General features: G+C 44.4%; 1 protein-coding gene across 4 annotated transcripts in view; it reads right to left on the bottom strand.

The window, feature by feature from the left end:
* HSDL2 (hydroxysteroid dehydrogenase like 2) overlaps positions 1 to 27,638 on the bottom strand; it is a 608,443-nt gene that overhangs the window by 493,021 nt on the left and 87,784 nt on the right. For all 4 annotated transcript variants that reach the window (XM_044061065.1, XM_044061066.1, XM_044061064.1 and 1 more), the window contains one exon: positions 9,410 to 9,513. In XM_044061065.1, the coding sequence (XP_043917000.1) occupies positions 9,410 to 9,513 (104 nt within the window). The remainder of the gene's footprint in view (positions 1 to 9,409; positions 9,514 to 27,638) is intronic.

The raw sequence follows: 27,638 nt of genomic DNA, 5'->3' as shown, positions 1-27,638 counted from the left end.
TACAGCAATAGACAACCCCCCCGACTGCCTCCAGAGACGAACAGTCGGGCAACCCTTCAGGGTCGATGGAAGGGATGATCAGAAAAAGTTTGTCTCCCTGGTGTTGATAACCTCCTCTGCCGTGAGGGCGGCATCTTCCATTATATCCTCCCCCTCTGCCTCTGGGGGAGGGTTGACCTTGTGCTCGAGGGAAACCTTTTTGGGATTTGCAGAACCACATTTTTCCTCCTGTATTACCCTTGGGATAAGGTCTAGACAGGAGAGAGAAACTGACTCCGGCAGATAAGGTTTTCCCTTCCTGCTCGCACCTAGTCAAAGTCTCTTTCACATGGGGTCCAAAAAGAGATGCACCATCAAAGGGAACATTAGTGAAGGAAGACAAAGGATTCCGTAAAATTACAAAGATGCATCCATGAATGTCTCCCGAGGGATATTCCTGCTGCAGCTGCCCTACTCGCTCCATCTGCAGCATATGAGATCAGCCTCATGGAGGAGTTAGCTATGGAAGTTAGGGTGGAGAGCTGCGTAGAAACCTTATCCATGGCACCCGAAGCTACTGAACCCTGGAGGGCGTCTCCTAACTCTTTCAGGAGATCCCTCTGAAGACAAGGGAAATGAGTCAGGTAATTCAGTGATCTTTGTGTAAATGCCGCTGAAGAAAAAGTACGCTTCCCGTACCTACTCATCATCCTGGACTCCTTGTTAGGAGGATGGATATTAGAAGACATCTCAGATAATTCCTTCTTGGTGGCCGCTGCTACCACCATAGCATCAACTGGAACTCCCTTACTAAGGAAAGACTTTTCCTCAGGTGCTGTTACAAACTTATTTGGCCTCCTCTGGATGGCTTCCACTGAATCTGAAGAGGTCCATGCTTTTCACAATAAAAAGTGGGTCATAAGGCTGCGTCATCCAGGAGGTGGAAGGTCAGGAACCAAAGGCCTCAAGATGCACTGATTCATCCTCAGTAGGGTTAGAGGTCTTCCAAATCACCCTTCTGTCTAAGAATTTCTAGGATTTCAGAAAAAGAGAGACATCCTCAGAGTGGGATCTAGGGGACCCTTCTGATGTCTCTAAATTAGTTCCAGAAAAAGTGAATTCCGCTAAAGAACGCTCAACAGAACAAAAACAATTTAAATACTGGAAGAGCGTTGCACCACAAGTATTAGTATTTCATCCGAGTTTCAAACTTACTAAACAACCAAAATGGCAAAAAAAACAGCTTCAAAGTAACAGCTTCAATAACAGGCTTTCACCATATTAAATCCACAATATATGAAATATAGAGCTTTGCTGTTGTTAAAGTCAAGTGGAGTTGTAAGTGACTTTTACAACAGCAAAGCTCTAGATTTCATATATTGTGGATCTATATTTCATATACTGTGGATTTAATATGGTGAAAGCCTGTTATTGAAGTGGTTACTCTGAAGCAGTTTTTTTCGCCATTTTGGTTGTTTAGCAAGTTTGAAAACTCAGATGAAATACTAATACTTGGTGCAACGGTCTTCCAATATTTACATCCTCTAAATCAGTGTCTGACGTGACAGACTCAGGTGAGTAGACATGTTTCCTCTTGCACAGCCTCTTCAGAGGGAGCTCTCCAGTGGAATAATCTGGGGAGGTCTCAGAAGAGGGGGCACCTCCAATGGGAGCTACATGGGCCCCTGGTTCCCTAAGCTGTGGGGGTGACAAGGAGGGAAGAGGTTGCTGCCTGCTGCTGGTGGAACACAGGTTCCAATGGAATAGCTTTGGCAGAGAATAAAGCCTTCTCTACAGCTTAGAAAGCCTCCCCCTGCTCCAAAGACCACCTCTGCGCCGAAGGGGCAGACTGTCAGCTCCTAGCAAGAGGGAATGGCGTTGAAGCAGAAGTGGGAGCAGAGTCGAGTCGGGCCGAGGCTCCGAGAGAAAGTACAGTTGTGTACACCTACCATAAATGTAGATGTTAGAGTGTCTTCACTGTTGCAGTCATGATTGTAGGGTTCTCCCCTGCCGGCAGGCAGCCCTCGGTCAGCCAGAATCCCAAAGTCTGGGTCTGGCGTCGGCTGTTCAACCCTGCTCCCTGACGTCAGAGCACCAGAAGTATAAAGCTGACTGCCGACGCCATCTTCTCCAGTTTTTCTTGCCCCAGATGTCAGGAGTCCCAAAATGAAAATGATCCCAAAACCTTTGCAAATACACCTCAGAAGAATGGCGAAAAAAGGAACCACACAACAGTACAAATAAGAGGGGACAGGAGGGAGGGAAACCCAGACTGCAACAGTGAAGACACTAACATCTACATTTATGGTAGGTGTACACAACTGTACTATGTTCATCGTGTTTCACTGTTGCAGTCATGACTGTAGGGTAGAATCCCAAAGCTGAAAGAAAGGGAGGTGGTCATAAAGAAGAAGGGGCGGCTAAAAGGCCCTGCAAGACTGCAGAGGCAAAGCCTGCCCTAGACTTAGAGTAGAGAGGCAAATTGTAGTGCTTAGAGAAAGTATGCACTGAACTCCAAGTTGCAGCTTCCAAAATGTCCTTGGTAGGAACTCCCCTGAGGAAGGCTGCAGAAGTGGCAGCAGCTCTGGTGGAATGAGTCCGTATACTCCCTGGGATTTGCTTTCCATGGTGTGAATAACAAAATCTGATTCCATGAGCAATCCATTTAGAAATGGTTTGTTTAGAAATAGCTTTACCTTGGGAACTGGAAGCATAAGAAAAACAATTGTTCTGATTTTCTGATGTCCTTGGTTCTGTTCAGGTAAAAACGTAGCTGTCTATGTACATCCAAGGAATGCAAGATCCTTTCCCCTTTATTTTGAGGAGTGGGGAAAAAGGTTGGCAAGTGGATAGTTTGGTTTAAAGCCACTTTGGAAACCACCTTAGGCATGAAGGTTGGATTAGTCCTCAAAGATACCCTGTCTTGATGAAAAATAATATAAGGTTCCACCGCCATAAGAGCTTGTAACTCTGAAACTCTCCTGGCAGAGGTTAGTGCCAACAGGATAGTTGTCTTCCAAGATAAAAACTTGATGTCAGCAGAAGCGGCAGGTTCAAAAGGAGGCAAGGTTAGTTTTTCCAAAACATAATTGAGATCCCAAGCAGGAATGGGAGGAGATCTAGGAGGTCTTAAGTTCTTAGCTCCTCTGAGGAACTGTCTCATGAGCTGGTGGGAAAAGATGGAAGGGTCTGTATTACGAGCAGAAATAGCAGAAGCATGGATCTTAATGGAAGAGAAAGAGAGACCCTTATGTAAGAGATCCGTCAGTAAAGTAGAATTAAGTAATGTTAGGAAGAAGAGGATCAGAATCCTGAGCCTGCATCCAGGAACAAAATCTTTTCCATTTTCCTGCATAAGATTTCCTAGTGCTAAGACGTCTGGCTTCTAAAATGACATCCATAACCTGCTTGGGTAGAAAAGAAGAAATCAAAGGCCCTGGATTAACCAGGCCACCAGGCTGAGAGTTCTGACATGAGTGTAGAACCTGACCCTGATGTTGGGACAGAAGGTTCGGAGACCGAGGTAAAATCCAAGGGGGCTTCAGGCATAGGTTTATTTTAGAGTTGGATACCAAAACTGCCGAGGCCAATTCGGAGCCAACAAGATTATCATCTTGGGTTTGTCCTGTTTTATCTTCAATAAAACTCGTGGAAGAAGAGGTAGAGGCAGAAAGGCATATCCCGAGAGGTTCCTCCATCTGAATGACAGGGCATCCACTTTCCAAGCCTCTCTGTGGAATGTCCTGGTGCAAAAATTGTGTAGCTGATGATTTAGATGGGATGCAAAGAGATCTATGTGAGGACATCCCCATACTGCTGTTATCATCCTGAATATTTTGGTGTCCAGCATCCACTCGTGTGGATCCGAAAGGTTTCTGCTCAAACTGTCTGCCAGTAAGTTTTGTTTCCCTGGTAGAAACTGAGCTTGAAGATCCAGATTGCAAGCTAGAGCTGTGTTCCATAAATCCATGGCTAGTCTGCAAAGGGGGTAGGAATGAGATCCCTCTTGCTTGTTTATATACCACATAACTGTGGTGTTGTCTGTCTGTATTAGTAGTTGTCCTGGTTGTATGAGATTCCTGAAGGCCAATAGAGCTTTCTGAACGGCTAACATTTCCTTTAAATTGATATGCAGGTGCTTCTGATCCTCTGTCCAAAGGCCCTGCAGACAATTGCCCTGAAAATGGGCTCCCCAAGCATAATCAGAGGCGTCCGTGGTTAGAATTTGAGAGGCAGGAGGTAGACGGAAGGGCTTCCCTTTGTTTAGAGCACATGCCCTGGACCACCAAAGAAATTCCTTTTGAAGACAAGGAAGGACAAAAATCAGTAAGTCCAAACTGTGGTAATGCTGAGACCATACACTTTTTAGGTACCACTGTATTTTCCTCATGTGTAGTCTTGCATATGGTACGAGAAGGATGCAGGAGGCCATGTAACCCAAAGCCTGCAGGAATTTCCTTGCAGATAGATGGGTTAGAGTTGCCAAGGCTTTGAAAGTTGATGCCAGCTGTAATTGTTTTTCGGATGTCAGAAATGCCATCTGGGTTGTAGTGCTTAGAAGAGCACCCAGAAAAGTTATCCGTTGTGATGGTGTCAAATTTGACTTTATGTTTACAGAGAATCCCAGGAATTTGAGGAGGTTTTGTACAAAGTCCAGATGCTGGAGTAAGACATCCTTGCTGTCTGTCTGCCTGAATTAGACAATCGTCCAGATAAGGGTAAATTTGAATTCCCTCGAGTCTGCAGTAAGCTACTACTGGAGCCAGGCATTTGGTAAAGACCCTGGGCGCAGTAGACAATCCAAAGGGCAGCACAGAGAATTGAAAGTGCCTCAATCCGGCCTTGAACCTAAGGTATTTTCTGCGATCCTGCCTGATGGGAATGTGTAAATATGCCTCCTTTAAATCCAAAGTCACCATCCATGCATCTTTGGACAGCATTGGAAGTAACTGCTGTAGAGTAAGCATCTTGAATTTTGGAATCTCTAGAAAGGTGTTCAAGACAGACAGATCCAGAATGGGTCTCCATGAATTTTGCTTTCTTGGGACTAGAAAGAGCCTTGAGTAAAAACCTTGTCCCATCTCTGAAAGAGGTACCAGTTCTATGACATTCATAGCCAAAAGAGCTTCCACCTGGTTTAAGGCCTCCATCCATTGATGTTTTGGAAGGTCTGGCCATCCGCTTGGCCTTGGCAAAGTATGAAAATGGAATTTGTAACCTCTTAAAATCACATCCAAAACCCATTTGTCCTGGGTTATTCGAGTCCAATTTTGATAAGAGAGTTTTCCTCCGAGAGGGGCTTCCAGGCAAGACATACCTGCAGCCCAACAGAGGGAGTCATTGAGTTTGTTTCCTTTGAGACTGTGGCCTGTCCTCTCCTCCCCTAGGGGAGGAAGCAGTCCACTGCCTTGGTCTATAAGCAGCTTGTGTTTGAGGCCTCCCTCTGGAGCGTCTATATCTACCCCTTTGAGGCCTGTCTGAAGAGGGAAAGGACCAGTTTTTTGATGGCCAATTCCTGCTAAATCTAAGAGGCTGTACTTGTAAGAAATCTTTAACTGTTTGCATGGATTTCACCTTATCCTCCAACTTTTTAATCATCTCTTCAGCTTTAGATCCAAACAAAACATTATGCTGAACAGGAGCATCCAATAATTTAGCCTTTACTTGTTCAGGTAAATTTTATTCCTTTAGCCATGCATGTCTTGTAATGACTGTGCCAGAGGCCGCCGCCCTACAAGAAGCCTCCAAGGCATCAAATCCAGTGTAATACATGCTTTCCAACTTGTTCAGTGGCATGCAATAAGTCATGCAATTCCTTATCCTCTGCACAGGCAGAAATGGAAGTAAATTTCTGTTTTAAAGACAGACAAGAGAAATTGCTGATATTTAAGCATATGAAACTGACAGTTTAGAGCCCTAATGGACAAAGTAGCAGAAGTGTACACCTTTTTGCCCCATCTTTCCAAGGCTCGAGAATCATTTTCAGTAGGAATAGGATTTTTGGCAGTAGCGGCCTTAACACCCTTAGGGCCCTGAGAAATGGTTTCAGGATCAGCAGTAGGATTCTTAAATAAAAACTGATGGGAATCAGGGACCCTGTAGTATCAGGCTTAACAGGAGCAGGAGGAAAAGAATCAGGAGTTAAATTAGCCTCCGAAAAGGCATCATCCACAATATCCAAAACAGGAGGAATAGCCAGGGGCCTATGTTGGGGAAGAAGAAGAAAATCTGTCTTTTCTTGGATTCTGAATACTCCTGCCCCTCCCAGTGAAAGTGTTCCCTCATTTCATGCAAAGTTTCCCCAAAAGAAAAATCCTCAGGAGGAAAAGCTGAAGGAATGGATTCTTCCACATCAGAATCCTCATAAGGGGGAAAAGAATATTCCTGATCAGAAGAAACATGAGGAAACAGAAGCCTGATCAGAGGAATCATAATAAACATCCTGCCTTGGCCTTTTGTCTGGAGGGGGATGAGAACCCCTAATCATTGTAAGTAAATCCTCCGCCATCTTGAGTAACTGTTTCTGTGACTTGGGAGCTGGTTCAGAAGAAGCCTGTGTTGAAGTCTTTGGCTTAGGAGTCTTTGCCTTTGTCCTTGGCTTTGCCTTTACCTGAAGCTGAGTAGGCCTGAAAACCCCTTTGGAAGCCGGTACCTGCACAGCGGCTCCGGACCCATCCGAAGGAGCATTGTCCGAAGGTCCTGCAACAGATATATTCAAAGGCCTTGTTGGCTCCTCATGGGAGTCAGTTTCGACCATCGGTTCTGAAATGGCCGAAGACAGGGGCTGCAAAAGCGCCTCACTGACGACGGCCGAACCTCTAGCTGGCTCCACATGTGTGCTATCATCAGATTTGGACCTCGGAGGCCTGTCTTTATCCTTGCGACGCTTGTGAACTCCGGTAGATGGAAGCGTATCCGACGACATTTTGTAGTTAAATCGTCTACAGAAGTAATGAAAGGCAAAATCGTACCTTCGCTTGATTGTACGTTGATTGCATCTAGCACAAAACCGACAACTAGCTACGTCGTGGTCAGGGCCCAAGCAAGGAATACAGTAAGAATGAAAATCCTTATGAGGTATTTGCTTCCCACATGAAATACAATTAACTTTTTCTGACATCGGAGTGGAGCAAGAAAAAAAAAAAAAAAAGTTTCCCCAACGGGGTACTTAGCTTTGAGTGGAGAAGAGAAATCTTCGGACCGAAGTACATGCAAATATTAGTCAGGAGTCAACCGACCGGCACTTGCGAACTGCTTTCACCGCATGGCAAGAAAGACTGGAGAAGATGGTGTCGGCTGTCAGCTTTATACTCCTGGCGCTCTGACGTCAGGGAGCTGGGTTGAACAGCCGATGCCGGACCCATACTTTGGGATTCTGGCCAACCGAGGGCTGCCTTCCAGCAGGGGAGAACCCTACAGTCATGACTGCAACAGTGAAACACGATGAACATCCCAGGGTGACTGTTCCCCTCAGTCTCGACACGAGAATGTCGGCTCCCAGAACCTTTGGCTCCAGACTGAGCCATCGAGGATAGAGTAATCGACTCCGAGGAAACAGGTTGAATCCCCAGAGCCGAAGAGTCCAAGACAGAGAAACCTGAAGAAATAGGCTCAGAGCGTGACGTAGTTGGAGGAGGAACAGTTGTCGGTAAGGGGGTCGGCTCAGAGACCTTAGAGTCTGGAGGGGCCAATTTTCTTACCAGAGATGGAGCCGAAAGCAACCTCTTCACCACCCTCTCGATGTCCTCATCTGATAGGGTCCTGGAGGATCTGGTGGAGACCGAAGGGGACCTCCTTCTCTCCAAAATAGGAGATCTCAATGTGCGAGATACATTCTCGATGTCAGGCAAAATTTTCGGCACCGAAGATGGTCTCGGAACAGATGAAATAGATGGCACCAAAATAGATGAAGCTGAGTCGGAACCGGGACTTCTTGGCTCCGAAGCTTTAGTCTTTTTTTGTCGGTTCTGAAGCCGGGATCAATGACTTCTTCTTAAAAGATTTTGGAGCTGCCTGACCAAGTTCCAGCTGTTCCTGGAAGGAACTGGTCTGAGTTTCCTCTTTCTCTCATTTAAAACTCTAGTGTTAAATGCGTGACAAAAGGTGCAGGGTTCCTGCAAATGGGCTTCACCAAGGCAATACACACAACTAGTGTGGCTGTCTAAGAGATATTTTCTGCACACACCTATCACACTTTTTGAACCCCGAAGGGCGATGATCCTTATGCTCCTTTTGACATTTCTAGAATTGAAAGACAAATTAGATAACAATACTAAGGTATTAACTACAATAATAAGTGAGAAGAGAAGACAAGTCACACACACAGGGAGGAAAGACCCTCTAGCTTTCGCAGCAAACGAGATCTGGGGATTAGCCGTGAGGCACCATGGGATAGGGCCTCGTGCCAGTAAAAGCTGTTGAGCTTTAGTATTGGCCTAGTTGGAGCGAATATCGGCTCCGAACCCATCCAGCAAGAATTACGGTGAGATAGGAGTACATAACATCATAATGCGAGTCAGACTCCTTGAAGATGCGCCAATTGAAACAGCTGGTAAAACACCTTTTTAACTTTTTTTTTGCAGAGGATAAAGCTCCCTGCATCCCCATTGTCAGGCAGTTAACTTCACTCTTGTACAATCAAGAAGCAAGAAAAGCCCTTAAAAAACAAACTTGCACAACTGTGACCTTTCAAAAGAGCTGAACTATGTTAAAACCTTCTAAGACTAGTAATTCTGGGGAGCTAGGATCTGTGAGATTGCCTTCATAGAGTTAGAGTTACTGTTCACTGAACGGAAAATCTTCAATATTTTTATACATAGTCACAACTAAACCAATGCATTGGAACAACCTGGGAAGGGGTTGAAGGTGGGAATGTATACAGACATCTTCCAGTCCAACATAATGGAAAGGTACTCACTGTCCAAGCACTCTTCCATAAAGTTTGGCACTACATTTTTCTAAATTGGTAATTTGCCTGTAAAGAGATGTAGAAGTTAGAAGAGCTTGCACCACAACCTCCATCACAAACTACTTTTAAACAATTAAAGAAAATTATATAGCTGGATCAGTTCACTTGCTAAGTTACCAAATGAGTAAAACATGTTGGCCTAAATAAAGTTAGTCATATTTCTGTCAAAATACTGAATGGAACAACTGTAACATTTTTACCCATGTCTCTCACACTTATTTTCAGTTAGAAAATATAATGCAGAAAGGCAAAACTACTACTGAAACAGAAATAACAGCAGTGTTGTTTTCTCATCAGGTCTGAGACCTGCAAATGTTCCATAACTAGCGACCCTAAATGCACCAACTGTAGCAGACTTCAGATTCAAAATCAGAACATTACAAATTTAAGCATGCAGAAATCTGAACATCTGCTGCACTAACCAAAGTTTACGGTTATTTCCTTAATGTTTGTTATACTAACCACAGTGGTTTTTGAACCACACTGGATTCAAGTTCAGCGGAGGACTAAGGTTCAGTATGTGAGGATTTTTACTCTTAGTTAAGTGAGGAATGCAGAGCTTTGACCTACAAAAAAAGTATAAAGAAAATAAAACATCAGCATTACAATTTTAATTATGCAGAACAAAGTTTGATACACTAAAAACTAACTAGAAATATGGACCCAACAGACTTTTCATACACTTGTTTGGATGTCTACACTCAAGCACTGTACAAACAAAACCAATGAAACAGAAATTAGCAATTAAAACAACTCTGTGCGAGTAATACAATAAAATTAAAATAGATTATGGAAACTAAAATCAGACTCTTTGAAAAGATTTCAATGGACTGGTGGGAAGAGTCTCAGTAATGCATACTCCAAAGGACTAGCCCATGGAAAAAAATGTCTCCTTGGGGAGACAACTATCATATATTTAACGACTAATCTGAGAAAGACTACCCAAATACTGCAAGTCTTGAAAGGTTTGTAGTAGAATCTTACAGATATACTTGGTAAGCAAGTAGTGACCAATGTGGCTCTTGCAACACGAGAGTAACACGATGAAGCAGTAGGGCCAGAAGCCAGGCTCTGGAATTCTAAACCCACTACAGTTAAGCCATGCTACTCTTCATAAACCTAAGGTGAACGTAACTACAATGATCAGGATGTGAAGACACTAGTGTATAAATCACCGTCAGTAAGACAGAGGACAGAATCAAGATACTGTGCAGGATAACTTTTTAAGCATGCAAACAGGACGTCTTGATAACAGTTGACACCTAATTCTTAGCTGTCAGCATGTTGTCAAAAGAACACCCAGATCAAAAAAATCCCCATCTACCCTCCATTTTTTTTTTTGATTGGCCCGTACACCGGCATATGGGCCAATCAAACATCCCTAAACACGGAGCTTCTTGTGTTTAATGCAGAAGTTCCACATTAAACAGAATTAGCTCAGTGTTTAGCGATTTTTTGACTGGCCCGTATACTGGTATACGGGCCAATCAAAAACATTGCAAAGCAGAGTGACTTCTGTTTAATGCGGAACTCTGATGTTCCGTATCAAAGACTTGTAAGACCTTTTTTTTTTTGTAGTCTTCACTTACTCCCTACCTAGCCAGTTGGAAATCTGGCAACCCTGCATGCAAACCATGACATAAATGGCAGCAACAGTGAACCTCAACAGCCCTGCATAGGAGCATATAAAGGAGTGAACAGAAAAAAAAACCACTCAAAGTTAACACTGAGAGGTAACAGGAGAACCAACTTAAAAGTGGGAAGTTAATCCATAATAGGACTGAAGACAGTCTCAAAAAAGTCTCTAAAAGATAAGGGACCAAAATCAAATAACTACTGATCCCTCATCATAAGTCAATAACAACCTGCCTGTATTACACTGGTCTCGATTCTGTGCTTTGACCTTGAATCAGACCAATAAGGATTCACAAAAAGTCATGGACAAACAAGAAACATGTCTGCGCATAAACTGTTTTCTCATTAAACTAAAAGCTTCTGAAGTACGCTGCCCAGTATGTGCTTTTCTAAAGATAGGTCCAATTACTGAAAAACACACATCCCCACAGAAGACTGAACAGCTCTGTAAATAAATGGGTGTAAATATTCAAAGTAAGATTTAAATCACACTTGCAGCATGCAGTCCTCACTGGGTAAAAAAACATTCATGACCTCCTCAAACATCCCCTAAATAAACTCAGTACACCAAAAGGCCAGGGTATTCCATATACAAGCAAATGCAAAATGCACTAAAAAATATGCAAATGACTCTGCAGTTGTGTAACCGATAAACATGCTTCAAACTTTTGCTAAACAAATACTACATGAATAATGGATAACTGAATCCCAACTACTACTAAATGCAAAGAAACAATGTTGCTTCTTTCCTCTTCTGCCCTGAATCAGTACAAAAATCACAACACTGTAAAACTGTAGTATAAAACAAGCTACCAATTCAAAAAGGTTAGGAATTATCATGCACAACAAAACAAATTCATACGAGATGTAGATTAAGTCATATCCAAAACAAAAAATATGTAGATTATAAAAATCCCAAACCTCACTTGACAGATCAAGGTAAGCAAACTAGCAAAGCTCTTCTACTCCCTGGCCTTCAATGAAGGCTATACAAAAAACTTATAAAACAACTACACAGGATGGAACAAACATAAGATAATGTAGCTAAATTTGCAGCAGATTGAACAAGCACATCAATGCCATCATTACAAATCTAAACTGGTTAGAATTACAAAGTAGACCAATTCAATCTCCAAATACACAGCATCCTGTATAAATTAAATGTTCTGAAATCAGCACATTGGTCAACATGCATAATCTAGCATGGCCGCTAAGGCCTCTACATCAATGCAAGGTACATACCATCAAATCAGACAATCACTATGGCAACTCCGGTCACTCAACACATGCAAACCAATATATCTTCAGATTCAAGTCAACAACTATTTTCTGCAAAATTAAAAATCATTCAACAGCTACATGTAATTGCCTGAGTATTAAACACTGACCACATGATCGCACTTCAACCAAATTACAATGGTACTTATCTCCAGTAATAAAATTCTAACTTTGCAAATAAATTTGACTTTATTTAGCAATAGCTCTATTCCAAAACCACCTATCACTTTACTCATCTGTTTCCAAGCCTAGCGTCTCTAACTTAGGACCTACCATTAACTTTACTCCCCTCCAGTCTACGACAACCACATCTAGGTGTGCCTTAAAGTGTTTTGTGACTAGTATTTCTTGACTTTGCAAAGCATCATGTGGTGTACAAAATGCTGAATGGCATTTCTGGCCCACTTTCCAAAACCTTACCCCACCTAAGGATAAGCAAGTAAACCAACTTCAGTGGTATTAGCATATGGAAAGCATTATGCGTATTCATAGACTTAAAAAAGACACACCACCACTCATGTGCAGAGATGCATCCATTACAGTCTATGGACACACTTTACTACTATCCCTAAGGTGACATCAGCGAGGGATGCACTATATTTACTTGGGTCATGGTTTAACAAACATTTTATTAAAAGCATGGTCCTCATAAATATGGAATGGCAAGGTTACAAACGTGTTGCTATGTTTAACTCACTAGATTGCTGAAATGCAGTGAAACATTTAAAAAAATTAGGTTATGCAACTCTTCTAGAACACAAAGCTTACAAAGTAATGCAAACTGCCCATGCAGATACATGAAAGGTAAAGCAATGCACTTATTCCATTCATCCACTTTCCTTTCCTTTATGTAACTGCTGGAAATTTATTCCATAATATGTTTATTGTCTTAAGGAGACTTTCTCCTCAGCCTCTACGGAAATGGAATTATTTATGCTCAGCTGAAGTATCACAGTTAAGTGAAAATAAAGTGCTTTTTCACTTTGACTCAGCTGCTGAAGCCTTGCTGTGTGTCTTTATGGTTTCATCATGCACAATCTCACTTAAATCCTCCAGTTGTCTAATGTCTTCACCTTGGTGCTTATCTTTTAGTTATGTACTTACCATAACTTTGGATGTATGGGATCCATCTCGCCTACATTCTCTACAGATGGGTTCGGAGCCGATCCTCGGCTCCGACTCGGCCGCTATACAATAGAACGCAGTCTTATTGGCTGAGTTACCTCGTATCCCAGGATGCACCACTACTGCTTCCCCAGATCTTGTTTGTCCGCACACATGCACACAGAAAAAGACTATTGTTATAACATTCCCAGGTCTTTCAAGAGAGGAAAGAAGTTCAATTTCGGATCGTCCGGTCTCTCCTGGTCTACGAGGCAGGGGGAAGGAGGGTGGGTTATTAGGAATGTAGGCGAGATGGATCCCATACATCCAAAGTTATGGTAAGTACATAACTAAAAGATGTAATGTGATCCTATCTCGCCTACATTCTCTACAGATGGGACAGCGTCCCTAGCACCTAATTCCTGGGTGGCTCACTGGAAAACACTCCTGAGAACCGTGGAACCAAAGGAAGCTCGACCCCTAGATGCCACATCCAATTTGTAGTGAGAAATAAAGGTGTGTGAAGAAGACCACGTAGCAGCCGCACAAATGTCACTAATAGAGAGCTTGGAATGAAAGGCTGCCGAAGTGGCCATAGCCCTAGTAGAATGAGCTTTCACTGGAACTATAAGCTCCTTATTTGAAATGAGATAAATATGACTGATACAGTCTCTGATCCACTTGGCAATAGTGACTTTTGTGACGGCTTTGCCTAATTTACTATCCGAAAAGGACACAAACAGTTGATCTGATTTTCGTGCTTGGTGTGTCCTATCCAAATAGAAACGTAATTGTCTGTGTACGTCCAAGCTGTGAAAAGTACATTCAGCTCTGTTGGAATACTTAGGGAAAAAAGACAGGTAGTTCCAGTGATTGTTGTAAACAAAAGTTAGAACAAACCTTTGGTATAAAGGATGGGTTTGGTCCAAGAGATACTCTATCCTTGTGAAATACCAGGTATGGTGGTTTGACACATAGGGCTTGAAGTTCTGAAACTCACCTGGTTGAAGTAATAGCAACTAGAAGAGCAGTCTTCCAAGAAAGAAATTTTAAATCACAGGTTGCTGCCGGCTCAAAGGGAGATGAGGTTAATGCACCTAACACCATGTTAAGGTCCCACGGTGGTGCAGGTTGAGATATAGGGGGTCGTAGAAGCCAAGCTCCTTTAATAAAAGCTTTGCACAACTTGTGGCTCATTAAAGGTGGTTCTACGCTCTCATGAAAATTGGAAATAGCAGCCAATTGCACTTTGATGGTAGACACCGAGCAACCCTGGTTGAACAGGGAAGCTAAAAACTTCAGTACCTCTGACACCGAGGCTGTCATAGGGTTTAATCCTCGGAGTTGGGCCCAAATAGCAAACCTCTTCCATTTATTGCTATACATCTTTTTAGTAGAAGTCTTGTGGGCCGAAGACAAAATATGCATGACTTCAGGGGCGAAAGAATGGCTCTTAACTATGGTTGGAAGAGGAGTAGCCAAGCTGCTAACTTCAATGAATGGAGGGACTGATGGAGCTGTCCTGACTTGATGCGTCAAAAGGTCCGGAACTTGGTCCAGGAACCAGGGACCCTCCAATGCATATTTGTGAAGAAAGGGGAACCAGACTTGACGAGGCCAGTATGGGGCGATTAGTATCATTTTGCTTCCCAAGCGAATCGCCTTCTGAATCACCTTGGGGAGAAGGGGAACCGGTGGAAAGGCGTATAGCAGACCGGGGGGCCAAACGTGGACTACAGCGTCCTTGGGGATCTCCCCCAGAACTGGGGGTGAGAGTGAAGAAATGCTGGCATTTCGCGTTGAGGGGACTTGTGAAGAGATCGCAACAAGGAACTCCCCATCTCGTGAAAATCTGCGCTACCACTCTGTCGTTCAAGGACCACTCGTGAGGGGAGAGAATAGTTCTGCTCAGTCTGTCGGCTATCCCGTTGGATTTCCCCGGAATGTGTGTTGCCACTAGGAAGCGCTTGGTAGCAATCGCCCAATCCCATACCTTCATGGCCTCTCTGCAAAGGGGGTAAGACCTGGTCCCTCCTTGCTTGTTTAAGTACCAGACTACCGACATGTTGTCGGACTGAATGGCAATCGTACCCTGGGGGAGGTGATCGTGCAGTGCTTGCAATGCTAAAAGCACCGCCCTCATCTCCAGGATATTGATGTGGAGAAGACTCTCGTCGGTGTGCCACGTGCCTTGGACCGACCTGTCCAGATAATGTCCCCCCCACCCTGTCTGGGAGGCATCCGTAGTCAACGTGGCAGAGGGGAGTGGGGGAACGAAGGGTCGCCCTAGAGATTCAGGTTGGAGGAAAGAAGCCACCAACGAAGATCCTGTTTGCACGTCTCTGTGATCAATATGTGGTGACTGAGGGGAAGGTCTTGATAAGACCACTGGACTGATAGGAGCCACTGGAGTATCCTCATATGCAACCTTGTCAAGGGGACCAGAAGAATGGTGGCTGCCATGGAACCCAACAGCTGCAGGACCATTTTCGCTGGAGCACGATGTCTGAGGAGTAATGCCTGAACCTGAAGCTGGAGCATTGCTATCCTTTCCGCAGGAAGATAGACTCGCATCTGCCTTGAGTCTATTTCTGCACCAATAAACAGAATACGCTGAGATGGCAGCAATACAGATTTTGACCAATTGAAGGTGATTCCTAAGGAGTTGCCTAGAGTGATAGTGGCTGCTAGAGTTTCCAAGAGTAGATGCCTGGAGGTGGCAGTTAGGAGCCAGTCGTCTAGGTATGGAAACACCTGGAATCCTAGACTTCTCAGGTGAGCAGTCACCACCGCCAAACATTTGGTGAACACCCTGGGGGCTGTGGTGAGACCAAAGGGCAGTGCTCGGAACTGGAAATGACCGTCTCCTAGGCTGAAGCGCAAGTGTCTCCTCGACGCCTGATCTATCAGAATGTGATAGTAGGCGTCTTTGAGGTCTATGGAGCACATCCAAACACCTTTCTCCAAAAGCGGGAGAATGGATTGCAAAGTGACCATCCGGAATTTGGACTTTTTCACAAATCGATTTAACTTGCCGAGATCCAAAATGGGCCTCAAGTCCCCGGTCTTTTTTGGTACCAAAAAGAATCTTGAGCAAGTCCCTGATCCGGCCTGGTCTGCGGGGACAGGTTGGATGACTCCTTTTTGAAGCAGCTTTGATATTTCGCTGGCTGCATGATCCCGTTGACTGGGTGGCAGGTCCGGGATTCTTTGGACTGGTGGGGGGGGGGGTTGAGAAAAGGGAATGGTGTAACCTCCGGCGATGATTCGAAGCACCCATTGGTCCTGAGTGATATTTTCCCAGGCCTTTAGGTGTCTCGAAAAACAACCCCCGACTGGCTCTGGAGCTGCACAGTCGGGTACTCCTTCAGGGATGCTGGAAGGAGGAGGAGCCACGAAAGGACTCGCGGTCTCCAGTGTTGTGGGGGCCTCCGCCGCCTCTGGGACGGCGTCTCCCTGAAAAATTTCCCCCTCCTCTGCCTCTAGAAGGGGAATCGCTCTGCTGTGACGAGTAAGGCTTTTGAGACTTACGGAACCACATTTTCCCTCCTCTTCGAGCCTTGGGATAAGGTCTGAAGGGAGTGGAAAACCGGGCCCCTACGGCAGTTAAAGTCTTACCCTCCTGTTCGCAGCGAGTCAATGTGTCCTTTACCTTGGGTCCAAACAGTGAGGACCCATCAAAGGGGGCGTCGGCAAAGGAAGACTTAAAGGCCTCCGCAAAGTGACACAGGCATAGCCAGGCTTGTCTCCGTAGAGCAACACCTGTTCCAGCCGCTCTGCTCGCTCTTTTGGCTGCATAAGAAATGAGCCTCATGGACGAGTTGGATAATGAGGACAGGGTAGCCAACTGGGAGTTAACCGTCTGGGCCAACTGCTCAGGTAAGTTACCAGAGAGGGTATCCGAAAGCTCCTTGACCAGATCCCTCTGCAGTCTCGTGAAATGCGTCAAGTAGTTCAGAGACCTTAATGTAAAGGCCACTGAAGAAAGGGTACGCTTGCCGTACCGATCCATGCTCCTAGACTCCTTATTAGGAGGATGGACGGACGTTGAAGCCTCTGCCACATCTTGCTGGGTGGCAGATGCCACCACCATGGCATCTACAGCCACGCCTTTCGAGAGAAAGTCCTTATCCGGGGGAGCCAAAAGGAATTTATTGGGTCGAGCTGGCACCGGTTCAACAGAATCCGGGTGTTCCCACGCCCTTCGAGAGATCAAATCCAGAAGCTCATCGAAGGGCGGAGACACCCAGGAGGCGGAGGGCTGAGCCCCGAAGGCCTTGAGGAAAACCGACTCCTCAGCAGAAGGGGGTTTGGACTGCCAGTCGGCTCGTTGTTTAAGGATTTCCAAGATGTCTGCAAAGGAGACCTCATCCGAGGACGACTTGGGGGACCCTTCTGCATCAAGGTCGGTATCCGGGGTGAGAGACTCATCAGGGGAGTCTACGTGCTTCCTCTTACACTGTTTCTTCCTCGGAGGTTCCTCCGAAAGCGTTTCGGAGGGACCTCCAGGAAGAAGGGAACCCCCAATGGGGGTAACCTCAGGCCCAGGGGCTCTGCTGTCGTGAGACAGGGGGATTGCAAAGGCGCCAGTCTCCATGCCAAGGGAAGGTGGTGGTGAGATGGTAGAAGTGGCCACAGAGGATTTGGCCAAGGCACTCCTCATGGCCTCGAAGGCGGGACCCCCAGAGTCCTGGGATGGTTCAACCCCCGAGGCCAAAACAGCAGTCGGAACCCCCGCAGCCGACGCACCGAGAGGGAGGCTCGGAACCAAAAGGATCGGTCCCGAAGAGTCCCCCCCGGGGCCGATAGAGGAGGTCCGCGTACCGAAACCCGACCCAAAGGACGGGGTTGGAGTTAGGGTCGGAACAGACACGACAACCTCCACCGGCTCCACCAACAACGACTCCAACGGCACCGAAGCTGTTGGGAGGAGGAATTGAGATAACAGGATGGGAAATCGGCTCCGGAGCCGACTGGGCTGGAGCCGAGATCAACTTTGCAAAGACTGGAGACTGAAAAAGCCTTTGAAGCACCCTGTCTAAATCCGAATCGGACATCCTCGACGACCGAGAAGAGACTGACCGGGTCCGAGTCAACTTCTCCGCCGGCTCTGAAAGACTGGGGGACCGGCTCCGAATGGGTTCGAGAAGTATCGGCGCCGAGGGAGATTCCACTACCACTGCAATTTCCCTCGGAGCCGATGTGGACTTCGGCACCGAAGGGGAAGTGTCTGAGCGGGCGACCCCCATCGGCTCCGAAGGCAGTGGAGCCGATGGAGATGACTCGCCTCTCAATGCCCGAGCTCTCGACTCCAAAGCCAGAGGAGTCGAGGCTGGAGACAGAGGCAGACCGTTCCGCCCTTGGCTCCGAAGTCCGTGGAGCCGACGGAGAAGCCTGCCGCGACTTTTTGGCTGCCGGATCCGACGGGCTGGTCGGAGCCGAAGACTTTTTCTTCCTCGAAGGTGAAGAAGAAGATAGGGCTTCCTCAAAGGAAGGGGTAATAAGCCCTTTCAAAATTAACTTATTTTTCCTCTCTTGGAGGACGCAAGAGGAAAAAGCGTGGCAAACGCTACAGGATTCTTGGAGGTGCTTCGGGCCCAAACAGTAGATGGTCGTCCGTAATGGACATTTTATAACTACATTTCGAACATTTTTTAAACACTGATGGTCTATGTTCCTTTGACATGGCTATATTTAAACAACAAACACACTAAATAAGAAAAAAACTACACAAAACAGCCTAGACTCTAACTCAAACGCCTAGGATAGGGCAAGGCCCCTCTAACAACGGGACCGTTTAAGTACCACAAAAAAAACACAATTTACCACAAAAAATCAAGTAGACAGTCACACAACAATAAGTAGCTGTTAAAACAGCTTTTGGGTAAGTTTAGGAAAAAAACTAGACAGAAAAAATCTGACTAAGAGGTACTTAGCTCAGCCAAGTCTGAGACCACGTCTATGCTTTCAGAAGCGGCAAACGAGATCTGGGGAAGCAGTAGTGGTACATCCTGGGATATGAGGTAACTCAGCCAATAAGAGACTGCGTTCTATTGTATAGCGGCCGAGTCGGAGCAGAGGATCGGCTCCGAACCCATCTGTAGAGAATGTAGGCGAGATAGGATCACATTACATCCATGTGTTTCTAGCAATTAACAGCCTTGAAAGCCATGGGGCCAATCTATATACACTGTTGCTAAATCTGTCCAGGTCTCTATCCTCCTTGTCAATGGGCAGAATACTAGAGTCTGGAATTAGCTTAGCACCCTTCTCTGTATCCATGTATGCATCTCCAGGTTCTTGTAGAAGTACTGAAAGGTCTGCAGTCTGCTGGATCCTGGTGAGGTTTTTATCGAGATGAGGTTCAGAGTACAGGTCTATCAAAGCCACCTCAAAAATCTTAAGGACAAGGATAGACCACTGTGGATTTTGGTTCTTCTAAGCACAAAAAGTCATGGTATCGCCTTTAGGTATCTAATAACTTACATATTTACACATTTGAAATGATATTTCATCAAGAAGTGAGTTTTGTTAAAGTAAACATTTTCTGACAGTGATCCTAATATGGTTCCCTCAGTATTTTGAGTTTAACCCCACAGAAGGTCAGTTCTCCTTCTCTTCTTATTCCAAGGTAGAACAGAAGTTCTTAGCAGGTTTTCTTCTTGCACGTCTGTTCAGCTGTGGACTGCAGAGACAGACTTTGCATTGATGCCTTCCACAAATCAAAAAGCTCTTCTGTTACTCTCATAATATTCTACAATGTTAAAGACAGACTACTCCAATGAAGATGCTGGCATATTGTGCTTTACCATCCAGGACTCCATAGAATGCAACCTAGGGGGAGAAGACAGTTCCTCATCTAGGGTTTACCTGCCAATTTACGACTCTGATGGTCCATCAGACCTCAGCTCTGAAAGCCTATGTCAAACAGGAGCCTAGATCCTTTGTCCCAGACTGTATTTATCAATTCCTTGACTTTGAATTGAGGTCCACCATTCATATGGCTACAAATCATTTAAATCTTTTTAATGAAACACAGTGTATTGATCAAAAAGTGACCATCTGCAGGCACAGCCTGGGTGTAAAACTTTAGAAGCACCAGACTCATGGAAATCAGCCCAGTAAGAAATACTAGCTGCTGCTGTTTGCATGCCTGCCTCCAGTAAGATGTGACAGGGTCTGGCAAGCTGAAAAGGTACTGCCATCAAGAGATGGTAAACTGGCTCACTGGCTGCTGCATCCTGATGCCTTTGGGATGGAAAAACTTTAAAATGTCCCACAAGGGTCCTCTCTCCATCACCCCCTATGAGGTAGTGTTCTTTTCTGTGTGCTTTCATTGGGGAAAAGGGATTCCCACTAAAGCAGACGACAGTTGCTCAGATACCTGCATAAAGGATTTTTTTTTTTTGCATGAGCCATGCTCCTACAGTGGCTCTCTGTTTTCCTATTGAAACCCAAACATATTTGGTAATTAAATAAAATATGTAATTCTCAAACAACAACAAAGAAAAAAAAAAAAACAGCACTTTGATCATAAGCAAAGATTCCTAATCTAACTCAACAATAACAAAGGCTTTTGGGGCCAATAGGAGGCATGCCTCATGCAAACAAACAAGTTTTCCTGTGCACACACATTTTCAAGTAAATCTCATTAAGGGTTCTAGCTGACCAAGTGACCTAAACATTTTTTTCACAATGATTCACACACTTTTGCAACAAAAAAGAACCAAAATGACATGGCTGGAGAGCCCTGTTTAACAGAGATACAGACGTGTTCTCAGGTAGGGAGAAGTCTGCTAATACTCTTATGCTCACAAAACTCTGGGAGTCAGGTCAGTCAAGTGAATTTCTGCCTGTGGTTAATATTCATATGTCAACAGTACTCCTACAGTGACCTACTTGAGGAACGTCACTAAATATCTTAATAGGTAAAGCTACAAAGGAAATAAAGGCAAGTAGTCCATGTCCTTCAAGCATAAAGTTCTTTAGTAATAAGAAAATGGATAGTTTAAGATTGGGAGTGTAACTCTGGGCTGAATAAGGAAAGGATTAAAGGAGGGAAGCCTCAGAAATATGACTGGTAGAGAGAAACCTGGAGGTGGTCTAATGTGGACATCAGAACCAAGTTTCAATGTCGTTATTACCGGGATAATTATAATTATGCAGCTTTTCTTAGGAGATGACCATGAATGTTCTGGAGTATGGGACAATTTCTGCTTTACATACAATGGTCACTCTGTGGCTCCAAGTGAAATATGAAGCGAATAAGTGCAGGAAGAAAAATTCTTCATCCCTACCTGTCTCAGGCTGGAAACACAGAAGACTCTTCATTATTTATGTGGCAAGGGAAGATCCAGAAAACTTGACACTAGTTACTTTTCCAGCTACCATTCATTCATTTATACATTAGAAGAGGGAGCACTAGAGGGATACGCGATAAGCAATTTGGGCCAATGTGTAAGAAATGGAAAAAAGCATGAAGCAAATTAACTAGCATAGGGAATGCATTTACACAGCAGCTGCCAAATCCAGTGTTGGAAGGCCCACAGCGATACCTTGATATGTGAAGTACAAACTCAGTATTCATCATGTCAAAATAATGAGGAAGATCAGTATACAAATGACTCAACTAAAGTCTAATGAAGGATAGGTGGACACAAGCATAGGGCAGGGATTTCACAGGCAACCAGCCAGCCATAATCCGAGCAGTGTCCTGTGGCAACCAGTCGCTAGTAAAAATTTCCTTCTTCCAAAGTCAATCTGTCTCAGTAATGGAGGATTACATATACAGACTTATTAGCTCTGCAAGTGACTTACAGTGGCTAACTCCCAACCACACAGTATGAACCATCATCTCCTCAGAAAGCATCTTGTGAGTCAGGCAACCTAGGCTCAAATGACCCCAAAGTGGAAAAGGGCCCTCAGTAGGGTGGAACACAAAGATGACTGTAAACACAAGGCAGACTTGGAATTCTTAAGTTTTATCCTTCATCCTTCTTTGCCTTTTACCATGTCAGGTGTCCTTGGAAAATTGACCCTCTCTCCACTTCTAACAGCAAAGTTGGCTATCATCAACTTCCATCTTTATCTAGCAGCATGCAATCAAGAAAGGTTCATGTACTGAAAACTGCTTGAGACCAGTCATCAGGCTGAGGTACAGACACATGCCAGGTGCTCAGATGCCATGTCAGGGCATGAGGAGCTGCAGACAGCATCTCTGTAAATTCTGCTTCAGTAATTTATCACCACAGACTCACGTGAATGATTATGGAGGAGTGTTTAAACTATGGCATCAAACAAAGGCATGCAACCTCTGTAATGAGAGCACACAATTAACTAAGCGTTTAAAATGAAGACGAGTGGTGAAACACAGCATAATGTTAACTGCAAAATGGAATACAGAAATTGTAAAAAAAGGTCCTTTCTGGTTTGATTGGAAATAAAGAAAAAAATAAAGACATTGGAAGAGGTGGCAATTATGTTAGCCTGGGACATCATGAAAACAGTGAAAATGAGACAAATTAATATAGAATACCTAAGGAGGAAGAAGTGAAAAGAAGCAAGATGAAGGGAAAGGGGTACTATATATTTATAAATAAATTGAAATACATGAAGAATAAGACTTGGAAAATACTCAGATAAGGATGAAAGACAAAAAAAAAAAAAAAAAAAAAAAAAAAGGTGTAGAAATCACTGAGGGGAGATAAACAACATCTGCTGAAGACTGGGAGACCTAATTGGGGTGGGGGTAGGAGTAGGGCTGCTTCCAGTGTTATACCACTCACTAAAAATCAATGGTACTCTGCTCTGTTCCCAGAGTACCCAACCCTTAAATGCCACTGGGCATGTGTGGGGGAAGTTACTGCACTGTAATGCCTATTTTAAGCTAATTTTAGCTGCATTTGCAAACTGCACTGTACTGTTTACACCTGTTTAAGGTGTGGCATCTGTGCAAACAGTGTGATCATTACCCAACTGGTTCTTAAACTGTATACTGCAATATCTGCTTTTTAGCTTGCTTTACTTGTGGCTTTACCAAACTGTACTGCACATTTTAGGTCTAAATTAACTTGTGGGCTTACTGTACTATACTACATGTTTTACTTATGGCATAACAGTACTGTACTGCACATTTTAAGCCTGCTTTACTTATGGGATTACTGTTATACTGCATGTTTTAAGCCTGGTTTATTTGTGGCATTACTTTACTGTACTGCATGTTTTAAGCCCACAGTAACTGGCAATACCATACCATACCAATATTGTACTGCATGCTCTAAGCCCGCTTTCCTTATGGCATTACCGTATTGTACTGCATGCTTTAAGCCCACAGTAACTGTGGCATTACCACAACTACAGCAGCAGCATAATATGCATGTTGTCTTGTTTAGTAAAGCAGTGTAACATGCATCTTTTCTTCCATCCAACTATCCTCCCTATCAAAGATTTCTACTATCCTGGAATGACAATCTGCCCCATATATCATCTGCTACCACTAGGAACTCTGAAAAATTGTAGCAACTGCTTCATGTTGACTGAAAATCCCAAAATGATATCCATTACTGAGGCCACTTGACAGAGTTATAAATACTCAAAAGTGGAGGGGCCAACCTCAAGGTCAGACCCTCACTGGTTAGATCTGACCATAAACTAATCACTCTGGATATCCACATTCCGCCCCCACCCCCGGTCAAAGAAACCACCATGAAAAACTTTTCAAAAGCAAACCACGTTACTTAAGACCAAGGTGGAAAGTTTCAAATCCCCCATGCTAAAGGATAACGCTGCCCAAGCTGCAAAATCCTTGACTAATACACTCTACGGGCACCTACAAGAATGCATGGATCGTGCTATCCCAAGCAAAACCAGGACTTCCTCCTCCAAGAAAAGGAAACCAGTCTGGTGGACCCCTGCCATAAATAAGCTATACAATAGAAGGAGGAAACAAAAAAGAAGGAGTAAAATCCCAAGTGGGGAAGACATCCCTGATCAATATCAGCAAAAAGCTACTAGCTTTGAAAGAAAAACTGTCAATGACTCCAAAGATAACCACAAGGCATTCTTTAGCTATGTCAAGAATCCAAGTGGCAATTCCCAGATCTGCTCGGAGTTAATGCAGAATGGCACAAAATACACTGAACAGACATCGCCAACATCCTGGCAGGAAGGTTCAGTGCAAACTTCACCCCCCTCTCATCCCCAACAGGGCCCATAACCATACCAGAAGAATGTAGTGCCCCTGAACTCAGTCACTCAGGTTAAAACGGCCCTCTCCAAAGCCAAAAACACATCAATGGGACTGGACGATGTCCCAGGCTGCGTCCTACATGAGCTCAAAGATGAACTAACCCCTCACCTAAACACACTGTTCAATCTCAGCCTCTTCACAGGCTACGTGCCCATAGAGTGGCGCACACAATGGTTATTCCACTCCACAAAGGTGAAGCCACAACAGACCCTGGGAACTATTGCCCTATAAGCCTGACTAGCTTGGTCTGCAAGGCTATGGAGCGCATCATCATGGATCTCATTAACAGATGCATTGGGAACCTCCAAACACTGGACCCTACCTAGTTCAGCTTTGTTAAAGGGCAGATCATTCCTCCTAAACCTGGTGGTCTTCTTTGAGACAGTTACCAAGGATATAAACGAGGGAAAGGTGGTCCACACAGCCTACCTAGACCTCACAAAGGCCTTCAACACTATTCCCCATTCTGGTATTATAGACAAGCTCACCAGCCTGAATATAAATCCCTACGTCACGAGATGGGTTGCCAACTGGCTCACGGACAGAACCCACAGGGTAAGAGTTGCAGGAGCTAGGTATGACTCTAAACCTGTTACAAGTGGCATTCCCCAGGGCTCAGTCCTAGGACCCCTCCTGTTCGGCATATACTTCTAAGAGGTACAGGCAAGCACAGGAGGACTATGGCTGACCAAGTTCGCAGACGACTGCCAACTAGCGGCTATAATGGACTCTCTGGCTGACAAAGACATCCTCCAAAAGGGTCTCACTGAGACAGATACCTGGTGTCAAAACCATGGTCTCAAGCTAAATGCCAAGAAGTGCATAGTCATCCCCTTTGGAAAAAACAAAGTTCCCACAAATTGCCACATAGGTGGTAGCCCCGTAAATACGGAAGACAAAATAAGGGATCTGGGGACCCGAGTAGCTAGTAATTTCTCCTTTGATAATCACACTGCCAAAATGGTTAGAAAATCCTTCTATGTGGCCCACCTAATGACAAAAGGGCCTCAAACAGCTGCCCTATGTAGCTCAAGTGAAGAAACTCCAGCTGTACTTGGATACATACTGCCTACTCAGAGGTGATCTCTGCCTGACATACAAGGCCATGTCCAACCCAAAATTGATGGACATGCTCCACCGAAAGAAAACCATATCCCCTCAAGCCACATGTTCTAGGGATCTAAACCTCACCACAACAATAAATAGGACATGCTGGAGGGATAGATTCCTGTCCCAGAGACTTCCCATGCTCTGGAACAAGATTCCAATCTACATTAGGCAGAGCGCCTTACTAACACTCTTCAAGAGAAACCTTGCGAGTGGATGGGAAACGAAGTTTACCCAAGGGATCACTTCAGTGGCTCTGCTGGACAGAGGCACAGGGAAGTAATCTAAGGCGGCGGTGAAAGCCAACACATTCTGGCTAGGTTTATAAATGCCTTTTGGCAGATAGCCTAGTACCTACCTATGAACAGGTAGACCAAAACCAGACACACACCCAAGCCTAACCCACTTACACAGACGCCGAAAGTCAATACTTCCTTCCCAAATATGGGTTACTCAAGATGCATATCAGAGCCTTTAAGACTGTGTGTATTGCCACCCATCACAATGTCCTAGTTATCAGTGACTTCAATGACTTCACTGTCAAATCCACTGATGTTCTACTCACAAAGCGGAGAAGAATACAGTGTTTGTTAGCCTTCTCTCAGGTACTAAGATTTGCATCACTTGGGCCTAAAATCCAGGCACTCAAAGTATGCATATGACCTGGTTATGACCTGGTCACTACCCATGAAGGAGTGAATGACCTTAGACACTCCACCTCAGGGGTGATAAAGAAACATGGCTCAGTTCTCAATGTATGGGAACAAGTTCAGGAAGAAGCCAGACCTGTGTGGCAGCTTGCTTTCCCCTAGAATGATAACACAATTAAAAAATCAACTTTAATAACTTTCAGAGACAGCATGCACCTCTCCCCTAAGGTCTTCTGCATACTGGTTAGGGCATTTTCTATCCCATAATGCCATTTTATTGGCAGAATCGGTTTTCTAGACTTTCCAACCTAACCTTTAATTCAGTCTGGGTCAGCTTAGCACTGCTGAGAGCTAGGAATTAAATGACCGACTTTTAGAACTTTCGGACCTTTGAACACACCGGTATAATTATGGAAGCCTATTTTCTGTGTAAGGAGAACATGCCATCTTTACCTGGATTTCCCATTATTATTCATTCAGATGCTCTGGCAATAGCAGAAACATGTTCATACTTGTTTGCAAGCAGATCACCTCTCAGCAAATGCTGTATGATCATACATGCTAGTGCTGTGGCACATTAGGAATATAGACCTTACTATGGCTGGACAACCCGGGTTCAGGTAACAGTTTGCGTGTCTCCGGCACTGGCAAGGACATGGGTGGCCATCCTGGTGGGAGGAGGGATGCTCAATCAGGAGGAACACATTTAGGTTTAATTTTTCTAGCTGAGATGGGTAAACAACTGCAAAGTGCTGCCTGAGGGAGGGCAGAATATCCTGCTGTTGTCAGTCCCTTTGCAGAAGTGATGACTGCTCCAGCACTGAAGCCCACTGCACACCCCACCCTCTTGGTGTTAGTGGGTACACAGAGGCAGAGAAAAATACTCCCACAGCAACACAGTGATACTGTCCCAGTATGCCTCAATGTCACTGTCAGCTCCTACCTTAAATGGAGCATGTTCAGGGGAGATAGGAGGGGTAGGCTGACCTAGAGACTGAGGAAAGGTACTGGGGACAGCTGATAGATCAGATATGCAGTGTCTGTGTGTGGGGAGAGGGGGCGAGCTAAAAAAAATTCTGCATGACAATAGCCCCAAAATCATCTCGAGTGACTATTTCCCCACCCATTAACTATTAAATGTTTATATATAAAATATATATATATATATATATATATATATATATATATATATATATATATATATATATATATATATATTATACACACACACACACACACACACACACACACACACTTGATGGCTCCTTTATCAAAAGCAAGTCTGCCAATCAAATCATGCCATCGCTGACTACAGGTTTCAAACTCTTTCACCTTATTTTTAAAAATTTAGATCTTGCCTGCCCCGCAACCAAAACCTCATACCACCACCATGATTAAATCAGACCATCAGGTTGTAAAATTCGCCTCAACAGCCTGGCCTATGACTCCACCCTACCCTACTGCATTCAAGGATTTCTCTAAGGACAACCTCCCAGCACTATCAAATGACAATGAAATTTAAAAGCACCCCTCCAACCTACAATAAATGTAGTCACTTATACCAATGACTTGGAATATGCTCCTATAGAGGAACCCCAGTATCAGCAAACTACAAAAAATTTTACACTAAGAAATAAGTACATATTCTATTACAAACATGACTTTGAAC

The sequence above is a fragment of the Protopterus annectens genome, chromosome 2.part0 (assembly GCF_019279795.1).
Source record: "Protopterus annectens isolate FY-2018-M chromosome 2.part0, PAN1.0, whole genome shotgun sequence".
In the NCBI taxonomy this organism is placed as follows: domain Eukaryota; kingdom Metazoa; phylum Chordata; order Ceratodontiformes; family Protopteridae; genus Protopterus; species Protopterus annectens.
This window is presented reverse-complemented; position numbering and strand designations above follow the sequence as displayed.